The sequence below is a fragment of the Mauremys reevesii genome, linkage group 5 (assembly GCF_016161935.1).
Source record: "Mauremys reevesii isolate NIE-2019 linkage group 5, ASM1616193v1, whole genome shotgun sequence".
Taxonomy (NCBI): Eukaryota; Metazoa; Chordata; order Testudines; family Geoemydidae; genus Mauremys; species Mauremys reevesii.
Window position 1 is genome coordinate 26,007,862 of NC_052627.1, and position 27,379 is coordinate 26,035,240.

The following is a 27,379-nucleotide window of genomic DNA, read 5'->3' on the forward strand; positions in this document are numbered from 1 at the left end:
AGCTGGTGTGCATGTAAAACTTACACGGGACTTATCAAGTACACTGACAGCCACCTTTAATGAGGAAAACAACACAAAAGAACCCAAAGCAATGAGACTAAAACAACTCCATCCAATAGTGATTTTAAATCAGAAATTAAAGATTTTCTTCAAAGTCTGTAGATATTTTTATATATATATATTTATATATAACATTTTATTTATATCATTAGCAACCAACATGTAATGAGGAGGTGGCATAATGAGCAGCAAAATTGCAATAACTCAAAATCATGGGGTGGGCAATGAAAATATTAAGCTTTTTTTTTAAAAGTAAATATGTTGAGGATAAGAAGCTTGCAGTCATCTTTTAAACAAGCTGATTCCCCCACTGTAAATGTTATGACAGTTAAGAGTTGGTGCTCTCTGCACAACTGAATTGCCATTCTAAACAGCCGGCTCACAACATTTATTTCCCTCCGGTAATATGTAAGCTAATCTTTATTAGTTTTAAGCTGGTGTCAGTATTCCATAAAAAGTATGGTCCATAGCACTAGATGGCAGTGTGTACAAACATACAGCCCGTAAGGACTGCTTCTATTTTCTCCTATCCAAGGGATTTTGAAAATTAATTCCTTTCCCCCAAAAACACCCCCTCCCCTCCATTTCCTCAATGGAATGGATACATATTGAATGTGGAGCACTCCAAGTGAAATTTAGAAAGATGTATCTGCCATCCACGAACCACTTAGTACTTTTCCAGGGTGGAAGAAAACCCCCAAAACAAAGGAAGCTTGAATTGATGTGGAAGCTAAAGTGAGAGAGAGCTAAAGGTTTGGATGGGACTCAGGGGGGCACCAGATTCCCAAATCACTTATCCAAGGAGGTGCAATTGCAAAATACAACTGGTTACCTATCACTAATTTTGAGCGTTAATTTACGTTGGACCATTCAACAGAAACATGTAGGCTAGACCAAAAGTTTATACGGTGTGATTAGACCCTGCCACCCATGTGAACCTACTGCAAGGGAAGAGAAGTAAAGAGCACCTTTGTCCCTTCACTGGATTACTTGAGATCTTTTCAGATTACTGGACACCCAAGCAGATGGGTTGAAATAAGAATAGGAACAACTGCGGTTCTGAGTCAAGCTCACCTCACCTTTCTCAACAAGTGGCAATCTTAGTTTGGATAGGCACTCACTCTCCACTCCCCTCAGAATATGGGCTAAGCTTTTTCTACTGACCAATCCCTTAGTGGCAAAACAAGGGAAGTACTGTACATCGAGAATGATATTGACCTGCTGTCAGAATTGCTTACCCGAAATCACCCAGCTGCAGATTTTTTTATTTTAATTTTTTAACCAGAGAACAGACACTCCGTCAGCAAAGAGCGCTCCAACACCAAGCTTATGCTTAAGGCAGCTTAGCCTGTGACTATCAGAAACTTCCTTGCATGGTTAGGGTGAGAAGGTTGCAGGTTTTCTTACTGAGTTAAAACGTACAGGAGCGAGTTCAAAGGATCTTAGAGGTTTATACGACAAAAGCTGCTCCTTGGAGTGGAAAGCAGGAGCTGAGAGAGAGACGAGCATCAGCCTGTCCTGAAAGAGCAGCCCAGCAGGGGGAGTATGAAAGACATACCTGCTTGGAGCTGAAATGGAGGAAAACTGGGACATATATTTCAGCCCCCCTCTTACATCATTGGGGAGGAACGGAGTGTGGGAAAATGGTTGCTGAAAGGCAGGGACTCTGCTTCCCTAAAGAGGGAGACATTTTTTGAAGGCCACAGATGAGGCTGGGTTAGGAAGGCATATTGGAGACAAGAGGGGAGTAGTGGGGAAGGCTAGAGGAAATGGTGAGACTAAGCCAAAACCCACTCAAGTCTATGAAAATACTTCCATGGGGTTTAGATTAGGCCCAAAACCAACAGGATTATAAGGCTGCATATGAAAAGGACAATCAGGTTGAAGCGCGTCAGAGAGTCCTCCACACTAAAACGCAGGCAGATTCTGAAGGTAAGAACCTGTGCACACCAGCGCTATGAGTCTATAGCTGTGTTTCACCACTTGTGAGTTGCTGGCAAACTGCTCTCCACCCAGAGAATGGTTTTGTGAACGCTGTCGGTGACACTGAGCTGAAGCTAAAAAGCCTATGGAAATGTCAAAATGGGGAAAAGGTCAGACGAAATTCGCCTTCCATTTTGACGAATGACATTTCCACAGTTACATTTAAAAATGCAGACTTTAAAACATGAGGAGAAAAAAAAATCCCATAGAAGAATACAGAGTGAGAGTATAAAATAAATAAAATAATCAGGGGCTGGCTCGATGGCATGGGTGCGAATGCTTTCTTAGCATTGGAAGTGAAAGGAAAGGTTAGGAAGAAATCTTGAAATGATATGCCCTGCATTATACAAAAGAGTCACTCCTCCCACTAATCACAAAGCAAAACAAGTCTGCAAAGAGATGGCAACTGGAAAAAACAACAGTTAGCTTTACTTGCGTAACTCCCCACATCAGCTGTTTGCGCACATCAAAATGGCCAAGAGGGACATGGGATGAAAACAAACGAGCACCTTCTACAACAGCGGAAATGAGTTCCAGCCGTAACTGCTGAGACAACTTTGAAGAGCATTTATAGGGTGTGGAAATAGCGAGGAGAAAGCTCTACTGTAGAGCAGAATTCAACACTTATTCTACACTGCCCTGTGGGGTGGAACTCTCATGGTCTCCAGTGACACTTCCCTGCATGGAGGCAGAGCAGCAGCAATGGATCACACACAGCAGAATTTGCCCGTAGAATAAAATGGAGCAGCCTCCCCATTCCATAACTGTCCTCCACTATCACACACCTTTGATTAAAATTGAAGGGACTGATTTTCAGTGGGGCTGGGAACCCACAATCCCAAGGAAAGTAAATGGGAGTGGTGGCTGCTCAAGACCTGTTTTAAAAAAAAATAAATGAGAGCTTAAGGTCTTTATTTTTCAGAGTACACACGCATGTTTTTCACACTCATTGCCTGATGTGTCACATGAATATCCACGTCAGGCATTCACGAGAAGTACCTACATACTGTTGCTACACGTGCTTCTGAAAATTAAGGGCTATGTGTGGTTGGTTTGGGAGGGTGTATTCACAGCATTGGCATTGGGCAGCCCCGGCTTCCAGAATAACAATGGGATGTTTGCTCCTCGAATCATTAGTAAATAGGGGGTGTTGCAGTAGCCAGGGGCGGCTCTAGGTATTTTGCCGCCCCAAGCACGGCAGGCAGGCTGCCTTCGTCGGCTTGCCTGCGGGAGGTTCCCGGTCCCGGGGATTCGGCGGCACGCCTGCGGGAGGTCCGCCGAAGCCGCGGGACCAGCGGACCCTCCGCAGGCATGCCGCTGAAGGCAACCTGCCTGCCGCTCTCGCAGCGACCGACAGAGCGCCCCCCGTGGCTTGCCGCCCCAGGCACACGCTTGGTGTGCTGGTGCCTGGAGCTGCTCCGGCAGTAGCTCACATGGTGTGGTAGTTGGCACTCATTGAACTAGATCCTCTGCTGGTTTAAATCATTGACCTCAATTTACACCAGTGGAGGATCTGGTCCAGTGTATGCTAACCATGTGAGCATGCCCTGCTCGCAACCCGAGGCCTTGGAGGGTGAGCACAAAGGCTGGAGAAGGGGAGGGAGAGTGGCATTTGAAGGGAAGTGTGTTAGAAGAACCCATGCAGCTCCAGAAGGGAGAGAACAGGTTCTGCTTTCACTTGAATGATACATGCTATTGCTGACAAATTAGAAATTAAAATAAAATAATAATAATCCTTGCACTAGATACTTAGCAGTAAATAATCATTACAGCAAAATCTGTTGGCAGGGTTATTTCCCTCCACCCAACCCACACTCCAAATTGCATCTATCTCTCACACACACACTTTCTTTAAGAAGGGAGTGGGTAATATTGTGAATTGAAAATGAATCCCTATCGTCCCTACAATCCTACAGCTATTTTTCACAATGAACCCGTGGAATTCCCTTGGGGGAGGCAGGGAGAGAGACATGCATTCCTGCTTAGCACCCAGATTATCTGCTTTCCAGATGCACACGTTTCAAAACACTGGTCTTACAACCAGATCTAAGAAACAGAACAATGATGGGAGGATTATTTTGAGACACTTGATGCACGGATTTGTAGCCAAAGTCTGAATTTCACTGGAAATTGATCATCTGAAATAGCCACAACCAACTGTCCACAGCTTTGTCTAGAATGGCTTTAAACAAAAATATAAAGAGCCCTGGACAGTCTCCTTACCCCTGTCCGGTATTTGATGTAAACAACGTCCATAGAAACTGGGATTGTTAAGAAAGTTTATCCATACATCTGGATAGCAATAAAAAGCGTTTCCTAGGAAACTGTAAAATCCTGTACCAAGCAGTGTACAGCCAAGCTGAGGGGAACGTTAGGTTGATTTATATTTTCAAGGTACAACTTTGCATGATTTCTTTTAGATCCTGTCATAATGTACAAGGAGAACATATGTGAAAGTCAGGGCTGATTTTTCCTTCTCTGAAATGTCTTTTGTGAAACTCATTGGTCTGGGTATTCATTTTGTTTCTTATTCATAGCTCACAGGGCAATACCACTACCCTAGTTCCATTCCTTCTTTTTCATTCCAAGGTTGCATCAATATTTTCCTTCTGCTGCCAAAGAAACAACTGTCTCGTGTCTTCCCATTTCTTCAAGGACTGCTGCCAACGTGCTCAGGTTGCCATCAGGAAAATTCTGGGCTTCCCAAAGATCTAGGATCACGCCAGTAGGACTCGATTTTGTAGCAAAATAATTTAGGTACCTGCAACAGAACAAAGGGAAATGGTCTTGTAAGACTGGCTGCCTCTGTCAATGCTGATTCAAACTATCCACAAACCACACCGAGTGTACACACTCTGCATGAGCATTCAGTGTGACTAGTCTGTAGGTCTTTGTACTGCACTTGTGCACTGAAACCTTCTGCACCAGATCTTCAGCTGGTGCAAATCAGAGTTGCACCCCTGGCTTAAATAGACCTGGGCTGATTTAGACTAGCTGATGGGGATCTGCCCCACCTTTTAACAGCTGGCATTATCCTCTTGCCTATGTGGTTCATCCAAGCCTTGCTATTTTGTGGGCAATTTCTCTGTAAAAGTGCTCTTTGAGAAACTCCTCTCACACTGAAGTCAATGGCAAATAGCCCACTGATTTCACTGGGACCAGAGCTGGGCCATTAACAAGGACAACAGTGAGTAGCTCACTGCCTGCACACACACCGGTCTATAACAACAGCCCTTATGCATTCACTCAGCCACGTTGTTGAGTTCATACAGGCAACACACCCACCTGTCCAATTTCAGTTTGTGGGCCAGCATCCTCCAGTCATGGCCCCTGGTCTGTGGGGCATCAAGGCTGCTGCAGAGCTTTTGTCTGATGGGCAGGGGGATACTGAAAGCGCTTGGTCCCACTATGGTGGTGATGGTACTTGCTGAATCCATGAGAGGATAATCAATACCAGTAGGTTCCTACGTTTTGCAGAAAGGGGAGGGGATGGAAATAAAGCAGTGTTGTTACTGAACACAAAAGCAATCACCAAGCACAAAGGCAGAATCCTGTTGCTCCCGTTAGTGGAGGATCAGCCTCATGGTAATCAAGTTGTATATGTGCTTGATGTCAGTCAGCTGAAAGGAACAGAAATATGTATAGCTAACTTTCACAGGCAGCAGCTTTATCACCACTCCAGGTTGGTCTACGTGAAAACCTTGGGCCCAGCTTGATCAGTTAATGTGGAGAAACACCAAGCTCTTTCTTAGGGCAAAATGCTACCCCTAGAGCTTTTCAGCAGATCTCAGTGACTTCTGTGTGGGAAACTCTCCCTGATGTGGGGAGCAAGGAATATTGGAGATGAATTTTGTGGGGAAGAGCATTTGGAGTCAGGTGACAGAAAAAGCATTAAGGGGCCTATGTTTTCCATCCGTGTCAATGAAAATATGGAAGCATTTACACCCCCTAAAGATGCCTGGGACTTGTGGGGAAGGGGTATTTTTGATGCACCATTCCTGCTTCGGCATGGGGCTAGCCCTGGTGTGCTAGTACCAAGAGGTAGGGCAGCCCCCCTTGGGTAGTAAGGAGGAGACACCTCTCTCTATATTCTCCTCCTCCTCCTCACACACATGGAGAGACGCAGACACAGAACAAAGGCATTGCAGCAGCTTGGTGGATATGCTGCTATTATCTCTCAGCCAGCACCTGTGCTCTGGGAGTCTTTTGATGGGGGACAAACCGTGGAGAGAGAGTTGATGCCGCTCCAGGCATTAGCTGATCCCTCATTTTTATGTGGACCTCTGTCTGCACTACGATGTGGAACGTGCTGTTCCCCTGCTCCTGCTGCAACCCCACTCCCCGGCTCTCTCTTTTACACAAAGCCATGGGCTAACAAGCAACAGAGGCTTTACACAGAGGAGGAAGCATCCTGGCAGTCACCTTTCTCCTATATATACCCCTTGTGGGTTTCTTTGAAGTTCTACTACCTTCTATGTTGTCATCTGGCTGGCAGGAAAAGAGAGAATGGAGCCACCTCAGCCTATTACTTTACACAAGTGGCACATATTTGACCTACATAACTGAACAATCTATGAATCGACCATCTCCTTGTCTGAAAAGTGTCTTAGCGTGTATTGGGTATAGAGCAGGGGTGGGCAAACTTTTTGGCCCGAGGGTCACATTGGGGTTGTGAAACAGTATGGAGGGCCTGGTAGGGAAGGCTGTGCCTCCCCAAACAGCCTGGCCCCTGCCTCCTATCTGCCCCCTCCCACCTCCCGACTGCCCCCCTCAGAGCCCCTATCTAACCCCCCCCGCTCCCTCTCCCCTGACTGCCTCTACCCCTATCCATAGCCCTGCCCCCTGACAGGCCCCCCGGGACTCCCACGCCTATCAACCCCCCCATTCCACGTCCCCTGACCGCCCACCGAGAACCTCCACCCCATCCAACTGCTCCCTGCTCCCTGACCGCCCCCTGGGGTCCCCCCCACATCCAATCACCCCCTGTCCCCTGACTGCCCCTACCCCTATCCACACCCCTGTCCCCTGAGAGGCCCCCTGGGACTCCCATGCCTATCGAACCCTTCCCCATCTCCTGACCACCCCCCCTCAGAACCTCCGCCCCATCCACCTGCTCCCTGACCGTTCCCTGGGACCCCCTGCCCCTAACCGCCCCCCCGGGACTCCACCCCCTATCCAACTGCCCCCTGCTCCCTGTCCCCTGATAGTCCCCAGAATTCCCTCCCCTTATCCAATCACCCCGCTCCCTGCCCCCTTACCATGCCGCTCAGAGCAGCAGGACTGGCTGACTGGGAAGCCTGGGAGGTGGGCGGGTGCAAGCTGCACAGCCTGGCAGGAGCGGTGGGCCAGAGTGCTCCCCGCGTGGCTGCGGGGGAAGCGGGACAGCGGGGGAGGGATCGGGGGCTAGCCTCCCTGGCCCAGAGCTCAGGGGCCGGGCAGGATGGTCCCGCAGGCTGGATGTGGCCCGTGGGCTGTAGTTTGCCCACCTCTGTTCTAGGATCTTATCTAAACAAGTCTTGAGACTAAATTTTGGTTGCTGATGTCCCATGAGATCTGAGATTCTTTGTGTGATAACAGCTCAAGAACATCCATTCTAGAAGTGTTCTGGCCTGTCTGCTTCCAGGCCCAGTCACAACCCAGATGGGCAGGATGCATAAGTGAAAAAGGAGGAAGGGAAAAAATGAACCAGACATTTTCAGCCATGCAGGAAAACTCAGCTAGGATCAGATTTTTTTTTTTATAATCCCAGTGAGATCACCCTTTTAGAAGATACATGTTCCCTTTAAGAATCCTTCTTAAACAGGAGGCATAGGCTCTACCTAAACCAAAATGGTTATGGCACACATAATTAAAATGTATTTTTTAAACGAAATGGCTGTGGGAAAGCCAACAGGTGAGGAGGAGTGCACGGTTCGGGCAGAGATGTTTCTTAGGGATGAATTTATTCAAGGGGAGGGGACTCTATAGCCTAGTAAAGAGGATAGGAAAGAAGTTGGTAAAGTACAGATAGGAGTTATTGACGAACAATCAAATGTAAGAGTCCCTTTAAATACAACACACAAAGGCAAGCAACTGAATATTGACAAAATGTACAGGTGTTTACATGCAAAAGCTAGAAGTCTAACTGCTAAGATGGGTGAACTAGAGAGTCTCACATCAACTAAGGATATTGATATAATAGGAATTATGGAAACTTGTTGGAATGGCGATAATCAGTGGAACATGGTAATACCAGGGTATGAAATATATAGAAATGAAAGGGTAGGATGCGCTGGTGAGGGAGTGGCACTACATGTAAAAGACGGCATAGATAAGCATAAATAAGGTAAAAATCTTAAATGAAACAAACTGTACCATAGAATCTGTCTGGGAAGAAACTCCATGCTCGAACAATAAGAGTATAGTAGTAGGAATATACTACTGACCACCTGTTCAGGATGGTGACAGTGATTGTGAAATGCTCAGGGAGATTAGAGAGCCTACAAAAGCAGAAAGCACAATAATAATGGGGGATTTCAACTATCCTCAAATTGACTGGGGTATGTGTCACCTGAGGACATGATGCAGAAATACAATGTCTAGGCACCATAAATGACTGCTTCTTGGAGCAACTAGTCCTGGAACTCACAAGGGGAGAAGCAATTCTTCATTTAGTCCTAACTGAAGCACAGAATCTGATCCAAGAGGTAGCTTAACCCCTCGGTAATAGTAGCCATAATATAATTAAATGTAACATCCTTGTAGGGGGGATAATACTCAAAAAAATCAACATGGTAACTTCAAAAAGGAGAACTGCATAAAAATGAGGAGGCTTCTTAGACAAAAATTAAAAGGAGCTGTGTCACAAAGGTTAAATGCCTGCAAGCAGCATGGGGACTATTTTAAAACACCGTAATAGAAGCTCTGGCTACATGTATACCCTGAATCAGAAAAGATAATGAGATGACCAAAAGAATGTCACCATGGTTAAGCAGAGACAAAAAAGCATCCATTAAACTTTGGAAGCTAAAACTTAGTGAGGCTAATTAATAGGAAGGAGCACAAACTCTGGCAGGTTAAGTGAAACGTATAATTAGGCAGGCCAAGAGAGAGTTCGAGAAGCAACTTGCTAAAGATGCAAAAACTAACAGTAAGAATTTTTTAAAGAACATTAGAAGCAGGAAGCCTGCCAAACAGGCAATGGGGTGACTAGATGACAAAGGTGATATAGGAGCACTCAAGGAAGATAAGGCCATTGCTGAAAAACTAAATGAATTCTTGCATCAGTCTTCACTGCAGAGGATGTGGGGAAGATTCCCACACCCGAGTCATTCTTTTTAGGTCATAAATCTGAGGAACTGTCCCAGATTGAGGTGTCTCCGGAGAAGGTTTGGAACAATTTAATACATTAAACTGTCATAAGTCATAAGGATCTCTGTGTGGCTCAAAAGCTTGTCTCTCTCACCAATAGAAGTAGGTCTAATAAAAGAGATTACCTCAGCCACCTTTTCTCACCAGGACCAGATGGTATTCATCCGAGAGTTTTGAAGGCGCTCAAATACGAAACCATAGTATGAAATAAACTTCTGTACCAGATGACTGGAAGGTAGCTAATGTAAAAAGCCCTCTAGAGGGGATCCTGGTAATTACAAGCTGGTGAGTCTAACTTCAGTACCAGGCAAATTGGTAGAAACTATAGTAAAGAACAGAATTACCAGACACATAGGTGAACACTATTTGTTGGGAAAGAGTCAACATGGCTTTTTGTAAATAGAAGTTTTGCCTCACCAATCTATTAGAATTCTCTGATGGTATCAACAAGCATATGAATAAGGGTGATCCAGTCAATATAGTGTACCGGGATTTTCAGAAAGCCTTTGGCAAAGTCCCTCACTGCTAAGCTCCTAAGGAAAACAAATAGTTATGGGATAAGAGGGAAGGTCCTCTCATGGATCAGTAACTAGTTAAAAGATAGGAACCCAGGGGTAGGAATAAATGGTCAGTTTTTACAATGGAGAGAAACTGCAGTGTTCCCCAAGGATCTGTACTGGGACCAGTGCTGTTCAACATATTAATTAATGATCTGGAAAAGAGATCAGTGAAGTTGCAAAGTTTGCAGATGAAACAATCTTGAATAATTTTGTAAAGTCCAAAGCTGACTGTGATCTCCCTATCCTGGGTGGCTGGGCAACAAATGTCAGATGAAATTCAACATTGATAAGTGGATAGTAATGCCCAGTGGAAAAAAAATAATCCCAACTATGCTTATATAGTGATGGGTTCTAAATTAGGAGGTACCACTCAAGAAAGAGATTTTGAAGTAATCGTGGATAGTTCTCTGAAAACTTCAGCTCAATGCTCAGCAGTGGTCAAAAAGGCTAACACAATGTTAGGAACAATTAGCAACGGATAGAAAATAAGACAGCAAATATCAAAAATATAAATCCATGGTGTGCCCTACCTTGAATACTGGCTGAGTTATGCCCCACCCCAAAAAGTATATAGTGAAACTGGAAAAGGTTCCGAGAAGAGCAACTAAGTTGATCAAGGGTATGGAACAGCTTCCATACAAGGAGAGACTAAAAAGATTAGGGCTTTTAAGCTTAAAAAAGAGATGATTAAGGGGGGATATTACAGAGGTCTATAACATCATGAATGATGTGGAAAAAGCAATGAGAGAAGTGTTATTTACCCTTTCCCACAATACACAAATCAGAGTTCACCCAATAAAATTAGTAGGCAGCGGGGTTAATACAAACAAGAGGAAGTACTCTTTCAAACAATGCACAATTAACGTGTGGAATTCATTGCCATGGGATGTTGTGATGGCCAAAAGTAGAACTGGGTTAAAAAATAACTAGATAAGTTCATGGAGGATAGATCCATCAATGACTGTAAACCAAGATGGCAGGGGATTACATGCCCATGATCCCCTAAACCTCCTCTGCTGGCTGGAACATGGTGTTTCTACACCCCTCTGCTTACTGTGTGGTGGTGTGGTGTGGTGAGCAGTGTAATCTAGATGAACTGGTGGTTGGTGGTTTGGCTGGCCATGTATTCTTATTCTTATGTTTCTAGGGTTCCTGAGGGTTTGAGGGGTTGGGGTATATTCATTTATTGATCTCAGCAGCATCAGAGAATAGAAGGAGCTGAGTGCAAGTGCTTCTACTACAAACAACAACAGTAACTGAAGGTGACTGCATGAAGATGGCACCATGAAAGAAATTTAGAGTGTGTGTTAGGTGGGTGAGGAGAGGCTGTCTTCATGGAAGGGAAGGGAATGCATATAGGATATATTTAAAGATTAAAGTGTGCTGGGGAATGGTGCTGCCAAAAAAAAAAAAAAAAAAAAAGTCAAGTGTAGCACCAGGCAAAGGCAAACAGAACAGCAACATTTAGCTCCTGCAATGTGCTTTTCATCTGTAGCTATCAAAGCACATTACAGAGAAAGGAAAATATAAACTATCCCCATTTTACAGATGGGGAAATTGATATAAAGTGGCTTGCCTAAGGTCATTCAGAAAGTGAGTGAGTGAGAGAGGAGGGGACAGAAGAATCCTGTCTCTCTCTCCTGAACTGAAACTGAAAAAGAGACACAAAAAAAATAAAACTGTGCATGGATAAGACCCAAGCCTCTCAGCTGAGTAATGGGTACTTTCAGAAAGACCAAATATGTACCAAATACCAAATGGGAAGTTTATAAAAAGTACAAAAAACCCCGCAAATTGACATTTAATGTAGATGAAGGCAATAAAAAGCATCAATACATGATCTAACTTACATCTGCAGCAGCACAAGGGAAGTGATTCCAATAATCACTTTAGCTGATTGGAAAGGAAAAGCAAATGTTACCTATGAAGTACTAAAGCCATAACAAAAATCTACTTTAAATGTCAATTTCTTTAGTTTTCTACTAATTAAAGTGTTGCTCTGTATAATTAACTACAGGAGATGCCCCACAAACACAACTGAGAACAGTCTCAAAACTTTACAATGCCTGGCGCAAGCTGCCATCACACAGCTTCCAGGAAATCTCATTAGCCTACACCTCACACTTTAGCAGCAACCAGTCAAGGTTTTAGGTTTCCATAGTATACATTGGGAATAGCAGGTGTCAATGTTGTGAGCTCGATTCTTGGGCTTTGGGTGGAATTATTCTGTATTTCCCTTGTCTCCATTCCCCTATCTACTCCTTTTAGTGTCTAGTCCATTCCATCCATGCTTTTTTAAAATGTTCCATAATGACTTTTTATGCTAGACATTGAAATACATAGCTGGAGAATTATCCTCACACTAATGTGCACAAAGAACTACTGACTATGGTCTCTCTAATCACATACCAAACTACAGTGCTTGGTGTGTGTGAGCAAAAGGCCTGTGTCAATAATAAATTCGACAGCATTGACCCTGTTGGAGGTATTAACCCTGTAATAGAGGCTGGTATCCTGGAATATGGAAGACACTGAATACAGGTTCTTCAGGGCAGTGGTGACTGGGAGCATCACAGAGGTGGCACTTTCCCTCTCCATCTCCAGGCCGAAGCATACAATGGACAGAGCTCTCAGGGCACTCTGAAAGTTTGGGTGTGGCTCTGTCATTGGCTGCTTTGTGAAACTTAGGAATATTGCAGGGTTCGTAAAGATTTCTGCACAAGGGCCTGTTTCTTTGTGGGGAATTGGGGTCTTCTAGAATTAAGGACTGGGCAAAGACTGAAAACTCTCTCATATTTACATATATTATCATGCGTATTCCAGTAGCCCCATCTGAGATCAGATTCCATTGGGGAAAGTTTCTGTACAGAAACTCCCAGGCCTGAAGAGTTTACAATATAAGCAAACACATACAAAGGGTGAGAGAAAGATGCATTATAATCCCTACTGTAAAGGTAGGAAACTTGAGGCACAGAGAGATTAAGAGATGTACCTAAGGCCACACAGGGAGTCTGTGGCAGAGCCAGGAATTTGACTTAGATTTCATGTCTCCCAGTTCAGAGTCCTAACCACACAAGGCCATTATTCTTCTCTTAGCTGTAGACAACTACACACACACACTCTCTAGCTTCATCCCAGGACTTTTGTACTATAATCTAGCAGGTTAAGAGCCATCCTATGCGTAAGAGGCCACATGCTCTTTGCCATCAAAACTAGCACAGCAATAAAAGCTAATTTATGTGGTGACAGAATCCTGCATGTCAGCTCTTAGCACTAACCGCCCCTTCCACGGTGGATGTGGGAATGTCACCATGCACCAACCACGATGAGCAATTCTCATGATCCGTATCCTCGCTAATGAGTGCTATTCTCTCCCTGCATTAATCCCTGATGGACGGAATCACAGCACAAGACAATAGTGTTCTTTCTGTTCCCTTTGAAACTATTACCAGATCCTATTACATATAAGCAGCAGAAGATAATTACAGTGTGTACTTGAGTTTCATTAAAGCTACTACCAATTCTTTCACTTCTCTGCTAGGTTAAATCAGAGATTACCTCAACGCAGCACTTATACAGTAATTGTTTATGATAGTAGTTTTACCATCTGTCTTTAATGTTATGTTGTCCCCAGTTGAATATACAACTTTACACCCAATAACCAAGCAGATGTTATGGGTAATGGTGCACATTTTCAAGGCCCTGCAGAATAAGTAATTTTCGGCTGTCATCTCACAGCCCTTCCGAAAGTCACCCACAAGAACTCACTTTCCATGATTTCACAGTTCAGAGTTTGCCCACTTTCCCTTCTCAGCCAGAATAATGGTTACATTTGAGTAGCTGCTCTAACTATGTAGTAATGATGCCTACGCCACTGTAGCTGTGCCTAGCTGATCTTGACCCTTTGACCGATTCCTTTATAGGGATTTATAATAAGGAACATAAAAGGGAGAATAATTCAGGAAGAGGATGGCAGGGGAGGGAGGGTGTTAAGTTTTAAAAATGAATGTAGCGATTGATAAAAGGTGTCAGCTTGTCAAGCCATGGAGATTGAAGTCCTCTGTCTATCCAGAGAGCATATACAGCACAGGAAGGTTCAATGCAAACTTCCTGCAAATACCTTGCCCAGTCCTTAAAAGTGGAAAGAAGTCACCTTAGGGGTGACAGGATAGTTCATTCTTCATGCCTTGCAGTCCTTGCCAGCTAGGATGCAATTAGTGCCTTGGAGGGTGGGGGGTTTCATTCAGTTTATCTCTCTGATCTAATGATACTTTTGGAGTGCCAATGACCATACTATCTAAGGCACCCTTCATTAGGAACTGGGGGTGAAGGCTACCAACATTTTCACATAGGTCAGCAGCCCATTGATGACAACAATGACTTTTTGGGTCACTACCAACCGGGTGTGACTCTCAGCTGCTGACTTGCAGATAAATGCCTCTCTATTTTCCTTACCAACGCTCACAACTATCTCATTTACACGGATTTAGTTATTTATCTATCTAAACTATCAGCTGCTTGAGGAGAAACCTCACTGACATTTCTCCCGTCCATCATATCCGGAAGGATCATACTGCAGCAGAACCATGAAAGAAATCAATTTTTTTATCCTGGAGAAACTGACAGAAAGTCTTTATGTTGCAGCCATACTATTTGAAGAATCATTTCTCCACAAAGCGGGGATTTTAACTTCCTTTTCATTTATTTCTATTCCCGATCCACCATCCTTTTCATCAGCCGGCATATGTGCAATCCAAACTGAAGGCAGTCATCAAAGGGACAGACTCCCACCCCTGCCAAATTCTGCTTCTTCTGTTGTTGTTGGAGCTGTACAGTTATTGAACTTTGCAGACCTGCTGGGCCTGGAAAGTGAAAACGCCATCCAAAGCCAGCAGGGGTGAAACTGTGTGGCTCAGAGATATGGCTGTGGATTGGAAAGTGCCAGTGGTTGCTATGGTATCGTGACATTCCTTATTAATGTCAGCGGGGCCTTTAACTAAAGATGTTTGTAAGTCAAAGGGCTCATGAAACTCTGGGAGGAAATGGTGACCGCACTGTAGCAGGCCAAGCTTATTTCTCTATAGAAGAGGACTATCCTTGACTATGAGCCGGGGAACAAGACATAACCAGTCTGTCATTTCATACTGCGTAGGAGACAAAGGACACAGGAGGAAGATGGCATTTGTTTTGGTGATTATAGTAGGTTTCCTCACCCCTTTCTGGTATCTGAGCCTGGGCTCTCCTTTGCCAGACTTGCTCTACTTGTAAAGGTCAGACCATGAGGAGATGTTGACATTTCACCAACTTCAACATGGTGCAACCACTTTTTTACTTATTTCCCTATTATTGCCACATGTGCTTGACTCCTAGACAAATGATATCATTGCTCTCAGTTTCATCATGATGTTGTGATTTCCTGATGTAAATCTCACAAGGTTTCCACAGTGACTCATACGTCGTCATTTTCTGATGTTACATCATTCAAGTTATTTCTGATGTTGCTTCATTCAAGTGTCCCAGGCACTCAGCTGGTATGACACGAGACAAGCTTGTTAAAATCCAGATGGGTAGCAATTCTCCTCCTTTGTGGGACTCCCATCAGAGGGCTCTGTGGCTAACATGGCTCGGTGTGTGCTCCCACCTTGCTCACAGATGCTGCCAATGGCTCTTTGTGAAGCAGTGGCTGGTTAGAGCGGTAGAATTTGCCCTTATCCTCAACCTCAAAGAATCACTTACCACTAACTTTTATTGTCCTCAAGCACTAAAGTCCTTCAAGTCCTAAGGTCACCAAAAAAAGGGACCATAGCAATGTGCCACTACCAAAGTCCTGTGTCATCTCCAACACTTTTCCCCCTGTGGTATTAATTTTGGGACACAACAAAGCAAAAGACCCAGCCCATCATGCTCTTTTCCCTAGGCTGATGCACTCATCCACTCTCAAATCTATGGATTATCTTCCCTACTGCTGCCCCTGGAGATATTTCTCTTCTGTACCTTCTACATTTCTCCATTCCTCTAGTGACCAAAAGAGTCTGATTTTACATAACTGTCATGGCACATATCTGCAAAGTGAGATGTAAGGCTCATCTATTTCCTCAGGCTTTTGCTTTTGTGTGTGATGACAGAGACTTGTTTTAGAGGACCCTGAAAATTGGCACTGGTTTGGTAAATGGTGTATACTGGTTTTTAAAGAACATGTGTGTGCGCTCAGGCCACATCTGATCGGTGTAATTTAGACATCTATAAATAACTAAATACAGTTAAATATAAAAGAGGACTGGTGCCTTTCAGGAGAATGGGTCGTTAGGGTCTGCTAGCCATTCCCCTTTAACTGAAATACATTTCTACTTTTAGTTAGCCTCAGCAGTTTTATGCAGTACGTCAAGCTGCTGGAACTTGGCAGGAATAAAGACTGAAGGGAAAGCCTGTTGCATATCTAATGTCTTATGCTTCCTATTTCACAGCAGTTATTGTCAGTGCTCAGAGTGAACTGGTTCATATCAATCCAGCACACTTCTCCTTCATGAGTACTTGATGCTTCGAGAACTATGGATGTAGGAAGACGTGACCATCCTATGTTTTATAATGTAAAAGAAGGTGTGCTGAAGAAACAGACCCCCTGTGTGCACAGGGGAAATAAGAAGCTCCAGGGAGGAAAGGGAGAGACACCAGGAACACACCTACCATTCCTCCCTTGTCCGTTTTGAAGGAAGGACGCTTCCTTCCAGAGGAGGGAGTAGAGAAAAGCCAACTGGACAGCCAGGCGGCGCATGAGGAAAGAGTGAAGAAGGCAGTTGTATCCACACCTGCTATCTAGCATCCATGAGAAGGGAAAGTACCTACAGCAGTTATGAGAGAGGCTGGAAAGCCTGGTACCTCCCAGCCACCAGGAGGAAGGAGAGAATTAATGGGCATGGGAAACAAGCATAGGGAGTGTGGTTAGGTTAAGGGATGTTTGCTGGGAAAGTACTGCCATTTTCCCCCCACACCAGTCAGCGTGAAATGGCCGGGCCCTTTACCTCTGACACCGTACAGTTGAGTTGGAAGATCTGTCCTTCTCCTTCGACCTGCCGTACACAGAGTTTACAAACCAGCTCCAGCGTGCTCAGGCTGAACCTTTCCAGGGTGAAGGTACAATGTAGATTTCTCTGACACCCACTCCAGATGTGGTAAAAGGGAATTTCCTGCAGGAGGAAAATTAAGGAAAAATTTGAACTGATCCTGGGCATCTACAGTTTTAATGTATATCAGCAAATTCTCCGCTCATCTCCCAAAAGGCTCTGGAATGAATATGGCAAATGGGGTCATGAGTGTTGTGAGGAGATACTGTGCGGCCTCTCTGAAGAAGACTTGGCTCTGCTCTTCAGGAAGGTGGTCCCCGGTCTAGCGTCCCATGAAAAGCATTCACTGCACTGGAGACTAGCAACTGAACCATGCAGTGGAAACAGAATAAAAATAAGCAAATCCTCCCCTTGCCCCTCAGTGATGAGAAACCTTCACAAGCTCTGCTGTTCTCTCACACACATTACAAAGGTGGGTGTGTTTGTTTTCCCGCTTCCTTAAGACTGAACCTGCTGCTTGAGTACAAAGGGCCTGGGTCCTCTAAAATGCGCAGTGCAGCCCACACCTCTCAATCCTGGGCCTTAGCGGCCAGTGCTGGAAACAGGCTGAAGGGTGCATGTATTCTGGCTGAAGGGTGCATGTATTCCATGCACTAACCCTTGATTTTAAAACTGTGCTTACACTACAGCTTATGTCGGCATAACTTGTGTCGCTCAGGGGGATGAATAAGTCAACGTAAGTTACATGGACAGAAGCATCGGTGTGGACAGCGCTGTCAGCAGAACAGCTTCTCCTGCCGACATAGCTACTCCTGCTCATGGGGGCTGGAGGAGTTAAGCCAATGGAAGAGCCCTCTCCTGTTTGCTTAAAGTGGCTACATTAGAGAGCTTACAGCAGCGCAGCTGCATCAGTGCATCTGCCCCGCTGTAAACTCTCTAGTGTAGCTGAGCCCTAAGTCCTGTCCTCTCAGCACTGCCAGAAGCATTTTCCTGCCAGAAGCAGATTTTCTGATTGTCCTGATCAATCTCTCTCTCCCAGTGCATTGTTAAAAGGGAATTTTGATTTTCATTCCAAATTAAACAAACCATGGCCTGTTATGTGGCCTGCCACTAATGAGGATGGTGAAAAGAAACCAAGCCCTTTACTCCTCTCCAGTGCTCAAAGAAATTGAAAATACACACGGTGTGTAACAGAGGGGAGAGAGCTGGTTATGGGCAACAGCCTCAAGACCTTCAGAGTACAGGAGCCTGAACAGTCACTGTATCTCATTTTTAAAAGAGCACTGCACAACTGTGTGTTGCTACGTATTTTTAAGCCCTTCTATTCTGACCCATGCAATTTAGCCATCATCCAGGCATTCTGTCATTTTTACCTGGTATTTAGCCAGCAATTTGCTCTTCCAGAGAGAATGGGCAATGTCATGAATGGACAGACGGAGGTTGTGGGTGCTTCCTTTAAAATGCAGAGCCTTTGGTTCTTCCAGTAACTGTCCTCCCATCTGCCTCTCCAGCTGTAGAACTTCCTAAGATTCAGTAAGAACGATAGAAAGTGGTCAGCTTGTGATCAAAGAGACATTATATACAAATGTGCCATGAAAGGACATGCTATACTTCTGCTCCCTGAAGATCAACTGCAGCGGACGAGGTAATCTGTATAACAGGGAGGACATACACACACACATTGTAAGGTAAACACACATCTATTACAGGAAAGACATTTGTATGAAGGAGTCTGAGAATAATCACACACATCACTCTTACGGCTTTACATCACACTTCTAGTGCAAGAACACAAATACAGCCTGTATTATCCAGGAGAACTGCACACACCTATATTTCCTTTTAGGAAATACATGACATGACAGGCTGGGTCCCACGTTCGGCTTGCTTAATTGCTTGAGAGTGTCTAGGTCAAAGCCCCAGCACACAGGCAATGGTTGCATATTGATAAAGTGTCACCCTGGACACTGCACACCCTGAGGGCACTTAATAGCAGCTTTAATGTGTTGCCTTCAAGAGCTCCTACCCATGAAGATGTGGTCCCATCAATATACAACTGGTGATTGGCACCAACCAATCAGATTATCCCTGTGAATCAGCATATGCAACAGAAATAAGAAACCTGTTTGTCACAGGGCTATTATTACCTACTGAAAAAATGCAAAACAGTAGAGAGAACATTGTGATAGAGAGGTGTGTATCTAAGCGTGAAAGCACAGTGGTTCAGAGAGCGACTGGAACAGTGACTGATCAATAGTTGATAAGAGATGGGGGAGAAAGGCTTTTGCTCTGATACACAAATTAATAATATGCCTATGAGTAATGACACTTCCAGTGAATACTAGGCCTCCTCCCCATCTCTGCATGCTATCCCCAATGACATATAGGCCAGCCACTGGCAATGTATATGAAAGACAAAAGCACAAATGAACATATGCTGCTTTTGTACATAAACCCAGCCAGAGACACGATCGCCACACATGCACTAGCTTTGACATACACACAAAATGTGTCATGCACACACAGGTGCACACTGAGCACCACACACCAAGAAGAAATCAGGGGCTTTTGAAACCAAGAAGAGAAAGTAAAAGATGGGGTAATTGAAGTTGCTTCCACTTCAGCTGTGAGGCATAATAAGCCGATGTTGATCACATTCAGAATCTAGTTAGCATAATAGAGAAAGCTGATGTCCCCAACAAACCTACCACCTGACAAATTCTAAAGCTAAAATGATGTTTGTTTATCAGCTATTAGAAGAAAAGAAACATAATTAGAAACCTTTTAGATTAAGGTTGTGCCAATCAATCAGTTCCAGCTTCTTTCCACTGTGCCCTAATTACCTCATCTAGATGTCTAAAGAGCAATCGATAGTAATTATCTGATTACTATAGATCTTCATTATGTTCAAATTATCTCTCTGGGATGTCTAAAAGAAGATTCATGGTATTTTGTGCAGTAATTGCACCTACCAACGTCTCAAGCATACATATTGGCACATATGGTTAAACAACAGACACCGAGAAGGCCTGTGTGTGAATAGCAGCTTTTGACTACACTCATCTACGGTACTTTCTCCAACGCTGGAATTGGGGCTTCAGTGGGAGCTGCCAGCGCTCAGTATTGCTAGCGAGAAAAGAAGACACTGTGGATTTGGGTATCTAAGTTTAGGCATACAAGCTTGGAAAGATTGGTCTTTTTCCCTGTCGGCATTTATGGGAATGGAAGAAACCCACTGTAAACCTCTGCTGAAAGAAGCTGAGGCTCAAATTCAGGCTAAACCAAAGAAACTGAGAATGGGGAGAAGAAGGGATACCCAGTTCATCTCCTGCCTTTCAGCAGTCCGGCACAGAATGCTGTGTGGCCTTAGGACCTTATCTGTACTATCTTTACACCATGTATTGCTTACTTGCCTCTTTGGCTGTTTGTTCTACACAGGTATGACCTAGGAGAAGAAACCCTCAGCCTGTGCCTTTCCATCTTTAGTTCCAAATCCTGGCCATTAAGTCTGCCTTTTCAGATAGGTAAGAACAGGCTCCCACCTTATTCCTCTCAATGCCCACTGGCAAAGGAGTCCTATCATGCAATAGCAACTCCTATGCAATTCCTGACAAACTCACTACACCTAACAGATTGCCGTCTTAGTATTTATCTATAAAGAAAGTTGTATAAGGTGTCAAATGAAAGCTTATCTGATACTGGCCATCATAAATATTGTGAGATATATGATGCATGGGGTTATTCAAGAAGTTGTAGGTATGTACCAAAAATATGTACAAACTATGTAAGCAGGCAGAATAGATAAATGGGTTTTCCCCAGACAAAGGAATGTTGATTTGCCCATCTGCCTAGGTCTCCAATGTCAACCAAGCACTGTGCAGGCCATCACAAACCAAGCTTCATTTGCATATTGAGCAACAGGAAAAGCAAGTTAACAGGAGAACGAGAAAGACAATATGGCATCAGCACACCGAAGAACAAACAGTGGTGGAGAAGACCTTTGTCTGGAGGATACCTTTCAAGGGGATATATTTCAAAGGTTTTCTGGTCTATGAGGCGAAGGAAAACGAATGCTGTGGTGGTCCATCATTGAGGGAGCAAAAAAGATAACCCTTTTTGTATCCATGAAAGCTGGATCCTTTTAGTATCCATAAAAGCTAGAGATGCTGGGAGGTTACTTTAGTTGAGAAACTGAACTTAGACAAAGATTTTAGCCTGCTAAAGTTAAGTTTAGTCTCCTAGAAGCATATTATATTTTTGTTTTATTTGTAACCGTATCTGTTCCTAGTACTCTTAGGACTTGACTCCCTATCTTTGTTAATAAACTTCTCTTTGTTTATCTCCAGCAAGTGTCTCTTTTGCTAATGCAGAGGGGTAGCAAGGTCAATCTATAATTCTAGATGCCTGGGAAAGTGTCTCTCACCTCCTTGTATAAGCACCTTGATGGCGCCCGTAATAAGATATGAACTTATACCCTCTTAGGTGTCTTCCTGTTGGGGTTGGATAAAATACATCTTTGCTCAGCAATGGCCCTAATTCAGTATCCTCATGCCGACCATGTAAGCAAGATATGAGCTACCAATATTTTGAAGCTGCCTTCTAATTAAAGCCACAGCAGGAAGAAATTACATTTAATAATAGTTTGTGGCTTCAAAAAGATGTATAATTCTCCTTTCTCCATGAGACAGGACGTATGTGCATGAATCCAAATAACCAATAGAAAGTAACATGAATAATATGATACTGGAAACCCAAATATCACACTGGGGAAGAAGGTAAAAGAAGTTTGGCGTGTCTGTTAAATTGTGATCTGCTTCATCGATACAGTGTGGTAGCTGTCTTGTGGACCAGTCTCTTCCGTAATTGTCATATTGAGAAAAGAAGCTCAGCAGAGTGACAGCAGCCGTTTAAATGGATAGACAGGAGTAAAGCAGTGATTCTCAAGCATTTTCATACTGTGACCCCATATTACAACCGAAACGTTTCAGATCTCCCCTCACATCTAATCATAAAGAAAGGGACAATGGTTGTGATCCCCCCCAAAAACCTGTTTGCAATTCCCTTGGGGGTCACAACCTTCAGGGTGGGGACTTGTGGAGTGAAGGAAACTCTCCTATGGTTCAACATTAAAGCAGGAGTCAGCAATTCTGCTTCACAAACAGAAGGAAAAGAAACAAGCAGATTTCACAATAACCAAGCCATTATTTGTGATAAGTCATTAGACTCCCCAGACTGCTCAGGCAGTTTTGGGAGAGAGAGCTTACTCTGCATGATTAGAGGGGAAAGCTGTTGAATAAATACAGCACGGTGCTTTCTAGAGCAACTGCTCATCGTCCCTTAGTAATTGTTGGGATGGATACAGTACGTGTCAGATTTCTTATTTCTAAATAATAATAGAATGTATTTGGCCGACTATTAAAATAAATACATAACCCCCTAAAAAGGCTCCCCAAACCTCAGACATTCCAATGTGAAAACATTTCCTGTATCCATCAGCATAGAGCTGTTGGTCTATTGACACGTTCCTGGCTCCCACCAAAACTGCAAGGGGAAACTGCCTCCATTCTGCTTCTCACCCCCACCCCCACCTACTCCTCTTTAACAGGGGTGCTGGAATAATTCTTAGAGTGGGGGTACTGATTACAGAAACCATAGAAACCATGTATTTGGTGTTTGTTATTACTACTTCAAGCCAGGGGGTGTGGCAGCACCAGTAGTTCCAGCACCACTGCTCTTCAATGTTACTAAATTCAGCTTTGCGGACTGCAGATTCAGCAACCTCTCCTCTGGGATGTGAGGAATTCCAACCCATGTCTCACCTGCCACTTCTCTGATCTACCCCAGTCCCAAATCACTATTATCCCAGACATCCTTCAAATCTCTGTCAAAGTCCTGAGCAGCCCTTGTTCCTACTCTCCAACTTTCCACCCAAACCCTCAAGATCCCCTGAAACAACCACTATCCTGCCAGTTATAGACTGGATCCCTTAATTATTATTATTATTTATTTGCATTGTGGTAGTGCAGTGCCTAGCACAGGCCCCACTGTTCTAGGCACTGTAGAAACACATAAGAAAAAGAGGGCCCTTGTCCCAAAAATCTTATAATCCACTTTTTGCAGCCCCTCAGTGTTGCCCCTCAATCAGCCAGAGGAGCTGCCATAACGAAAGCATTCCCTGCCCCTGTCATTCTGCAGAGCAAAGGATTGGGACCCAGACATCAAACCCTGGTCTCAAGCCTGGCAGTGCAAAGAGCTGACATTGAAACCAAAATCTGTGTTGTGGGGCTTGGTATCTTCCATGCTTCTCCTTTAATCTTTGGGGTAGAATCTGTCACACAGGGCCTAGCCAGATCAAACTATATTGCATGGCCCCATTCACAGTCCTTCATTCTGAGGCCAACGCACTCTGTGGACAGGAGGCCACGAGGCACTTGTTCACAAGTCTCTGTCAACTGTTGCCCACCCTTGTAAGCCCAAACATATTATCGTTGGTTCAGTGATAGACCCAGAAGGACTCTTCAGATCTGACTCCAGAAGACACAACACTGCCAACACTGAGCCCTTTGTAGTACATTCTGAATAAATAACTGAAAGCTGGAAAGGAAGTGAGGGATTAACCACCAAATTACAAACCAATCTTACATTCCGACAATCTCTCCAGGGATTTATACTCAGTAAATTTCTTCCTCCATTCGTTATCACTGCATGTTATAAAGGATTTTCTCTCCATTTTACTCAACTGTTCTTATGATCCTTTGCACAGTCTTATTTATTCAGGTGAACTTTACTGGACAGAGTTCCAAATGCTCAAATAAACATTAAAAAAAAATCCACTGAACAGTGTTTAATTGAATTTGGCCATCTCCTGTTGCCCAAACCTTCTACTCTGAAACTCACAGCAGCATTCAAACATCTTCAGTATTTGCTACAAGGCAGCTTTGAATCACTTATTTTCACCTCAGAGCTTAATAAACCAATAGAAAATTCCATTAAGACCATGTGGACCAAAGGGAATAGAGGCATAAGGCGGTCTTGGCTTTGGGAGATCCTCAGCCTGGTTGGTACAGAAGTCCCTTTTTCCAATTTTTAAAGAAAAAGAAATCATACTATGAAAAAATAATTATTGTTTCCAAAGGGGTTCAGCTCTGACAAAATCATAATTCTCTAGATCAAGTTCCCAGCCGCTTTATAAATAAACCCAATGCTGAGCATCAGACCACGATATGCTAGTCTCCACTCCGCTCTTCAGTCCACTGCTTTGCTAAATTTCTTATAGCTATGGAAAGTACTCCCACCACTCCAGTGACAAACATAATAAACTATAATGTCCAGGAAGACATGATACTAAATAGCATTTGAGATGAAAATGGAATTTTCCAGCCACAGTGAAAGTCAACACTCTGAGAAACACAAACATCTCCCATATTGAGGCAGTGTGTGCGCACATGTTATGTGGCTTGTTTCTAAGTAAAGCTGTTAGCATTGTTCTTCTGTACACAACACGCAATTCATGCTGCTTAGATATCACTGGCAGTGCCGCTAATCAGTTAGCGTTAGTATTTGAACTCTTCTTGCTACCTAGATGGCATCTGTAGATCTGGTTATGAGTACAGAAAATCTTTCAATAACCTACATTCATACATATATGTGCACAAGTTAGTATAGTTATTATAATAAGCATCTGTCTTTATATGTCAATTATAGGTACTATATATACACAAGTATACATACTTATGTATACCCACACAATGTATGTGTAAACTTATGTATATGCTCGAGTTATATACAGAGAAAGTTAGGTACATAGCTGTAAAAAGCAATAGCCTTGATGTATTTCAGCTGCAAATTCTCAGCACAAAAACAGCACACAGACAGGTATAACAAAGCAATATAAAAGCAGGCAGTGATTAATGACCCAGGAACTTCTTTTATCATTATCAGCTATTTACAAAGAGGTATTTATACATTTCATCATCTCGGGGGACCTAGCACTTACCATTAAAAATACATTAATAACGAATGAAGCCCTTGTGCACCTTATGGCCCTTTAATAATGCAAAAATCTCAGAATTCGGGTTATGATCCAGGTAAACAAAGGAACAAAGAATGCTGGGGGGGAAATTAGTTTAGCATTTGAGTGAAATCATTACGCAAAGGACAACCTGGGGCTTGGGTTTTTTCTTTTGTTTTTTGTTTTCCTTTCTATAAAATAGTGTCTTGTCAAGTTCTTCCTCCAATCAAAAATTAAATAAAATAAAAATAAAATAATTTAAAAATGATCTAGAACAGGGGTTCTCAAACTTTTTTTTGCTCGGCCCCCCCTTTGGAAATATTTCAAGCTCTGAACTCCCCAACCCCGCAAAAAGTGGTAGCAAGCTACCATACATACTCATAGAGGCACTAAATGAAGCATGTAATCATTATCCTTGCTGTCAAAGGTGCTGAAGCCTTTCAAAAAGTGGAAAGTAGTGTTACCATATTTCAAGTTCCCAAAGAGAGGATACTGCTGGGAGGAGGGGCAACTGGAGGTGGGGGTACAGCAATACTATATCATACCACCTTTATTTCTGCGCTGCTGCTGGCGGCGGCACTGCCTTCAGAGCTGGGTGCCTGACCAGCAGCTGCCACTCTTTGTCCACCCAGCTCTGAAGGCAGCGTGTATGCCAGCAGCAGCACCATATCATCTTGCACATCCCCCTCCCCATAATAGCCTTGAGATGCCCTTTTGAATCAGGACCTCCAGTTTGAGAACATAAATTACAAGCAGCTGCACACTAATTAGGGTCTATTCACTGCAATTACTGCAATCCTGCTAGAGCTAGATGGTAAAGTGTATGACATTTACCTTAAGGGCATCCTGAGTGTCATCCAAGCAGTAGACTCGGATGCTGTATTCCAGCGATGAGCAGGAGAGCGGCCCAAAGATGGCCAGCTTGAGACGTTTTGCTGCTGCTTTGGTGGTCGACTGTCCCACCAGGGCGTAGGTGCTAAGTGTTTCTGTCAGGATATGGCAGGATTCTGGGTCTAGCTGGATGTAGCATGGGGTGGTGAAGTTCTCCTCTCCAACCATCACCACGTCCTAAGGGATAAACAGGCAGAGTTAGAGAGCCCAGGCCAGACACCAGAGAAGCCCATTTATTTTGCATTAATCAGGATTGGGCTAGGGGCCAGACAAAGCCTACTCAGAGATAGCCTTGACTGCAGAACTCCATTGCCATAGATGCTCATGCAAGTCCCAGAATTTATCTTGGGTCATTTTATTAATCAACATTTAACATTTCTTTGCTTCTAGATTTCCTTCTGGGCTGGTACAGGGAAATGCAGCTGTGTGCTGATGGTCTATACCTGCCATTGGCTACATAAAACTTCTGATTGTTTTATGTTTAGCATGTAGGTGCTTTTAGAGTGATGAGCAGAGCAGGGCAAATTATGTAAAATATTACAAAAATTTTACAGGAAAAATGCAACAACATTTGTTGAATGACCTATTTGAGGAATATTATTTGACTAGCTCCAGACATGAACACTCAATACATTATCTAAGTGAATAATAAGAGTCTTAATTTCTTAATTTTCATAATCAGTGGTTGTTAGAACTCAGACAGAAATAACTTCAGTGATGGCTGAATGCCACATGTACAAAGAATATCACCTGCTGCTTCATCAGAATAATCCCCCATGACAAGACTGCTGGGCCAAGGCAAAACACATACAAATCAAATACAAACAGACTGCTTTTTCACCTTCTTCCCTCTGCTTAGAAGAAAACAGCCCTCCTGCCATTTCCTCCATTCAAAACTGTACATTCTAGTTTCCACATGGCACAATGCACTTTAAATGACTTGGGAAAAAATAAATAAAAGGTGATAGTAATAGACCGTGGTTCTGCAAAAGCAGCTCTGGGTTGCATGAGTCTCTGCAGAACTCATCCACCCTGTGTTTGCTGTCATGAGGTGAGGAGCAGGTATCTGGCAGCAGACCGAGCAGCTGGATTCAACCCGAGTTTGGGAGCAGATTCAGGATGCCAGGCTAAGGAAGGGCGAATGCAGCACATTTGCAAAGGTGACATCACCTTCTCAAGGGCAGAAGAGAGGCTGCCATCTGCAATGCTGATTACACCCCCCCCCCTTACTGGCCGTGTCATGAAACAGTTGTGTTGGCCCTGGCAGGAACTCCTTGCCTACGGCAATCCAAGCATCTGTTGGGGGGTAAAGATGGAAGAGCTGTTCCAGAAGAGAGAAGATGAGACTCACTATACTGGAGCCACAGACCTTGTGGACTCTGCAGACAGCATGCAAGCACCAGTTTGGTGTCAGCATGGATACCTCCAGCAGGGCAACAGCTCTTTCAAGGACAAGAAAGGAG

General features: G+C 43.8%; 1 protein-coding gene across 11 annotated transcripts in view; it reads right to left on the reverse strand.

The window, feature by feature from the left end:
• Nucleotides 1-3,348: 3,348 nt before the first annotated feature.
• The window catches only part of UNC5C (unc-5 netrin receptor C), a 346,384-nt gene continuing 322,353 nt past the window's right edge, over nucleotides 3,349-27,379 (reverse strand). For all 11 annotated transcript variants that reach the window (XM_039541742.1, XM_039541740.1, XM_039541748.1 and 8 more), the window contains 5 exons: nucleotides 25,860-26,093; nucleotides 18,388-18,537; nucleotides 16,973-17,137; nucleotides 5,329-5,507; nucleotides 3,349-4,804 (listed from right to left, as the gene is read on the reverse strand). In XM_039541742.1, the coding sequence (XP_039397676.1) occupies nucleotides 4,639-4,804; nucleotides 5,329-5,507; nucleotides 16,973-17,137; nucleotides 18,388-18,537; nucleotides 25,860-26,093 (894 nt within the window). In that variant the 3' untranslated portion in view covers nucleotides 3,349-4,638. The remainder of the gene's footprint in view (nucleotides 4,805-5,328; nucleotides 5,508-16,972; nucleotides 17,138-18,387; nucleotides 18,538-25,859; nucleotides 26,094-27,379) is intronic.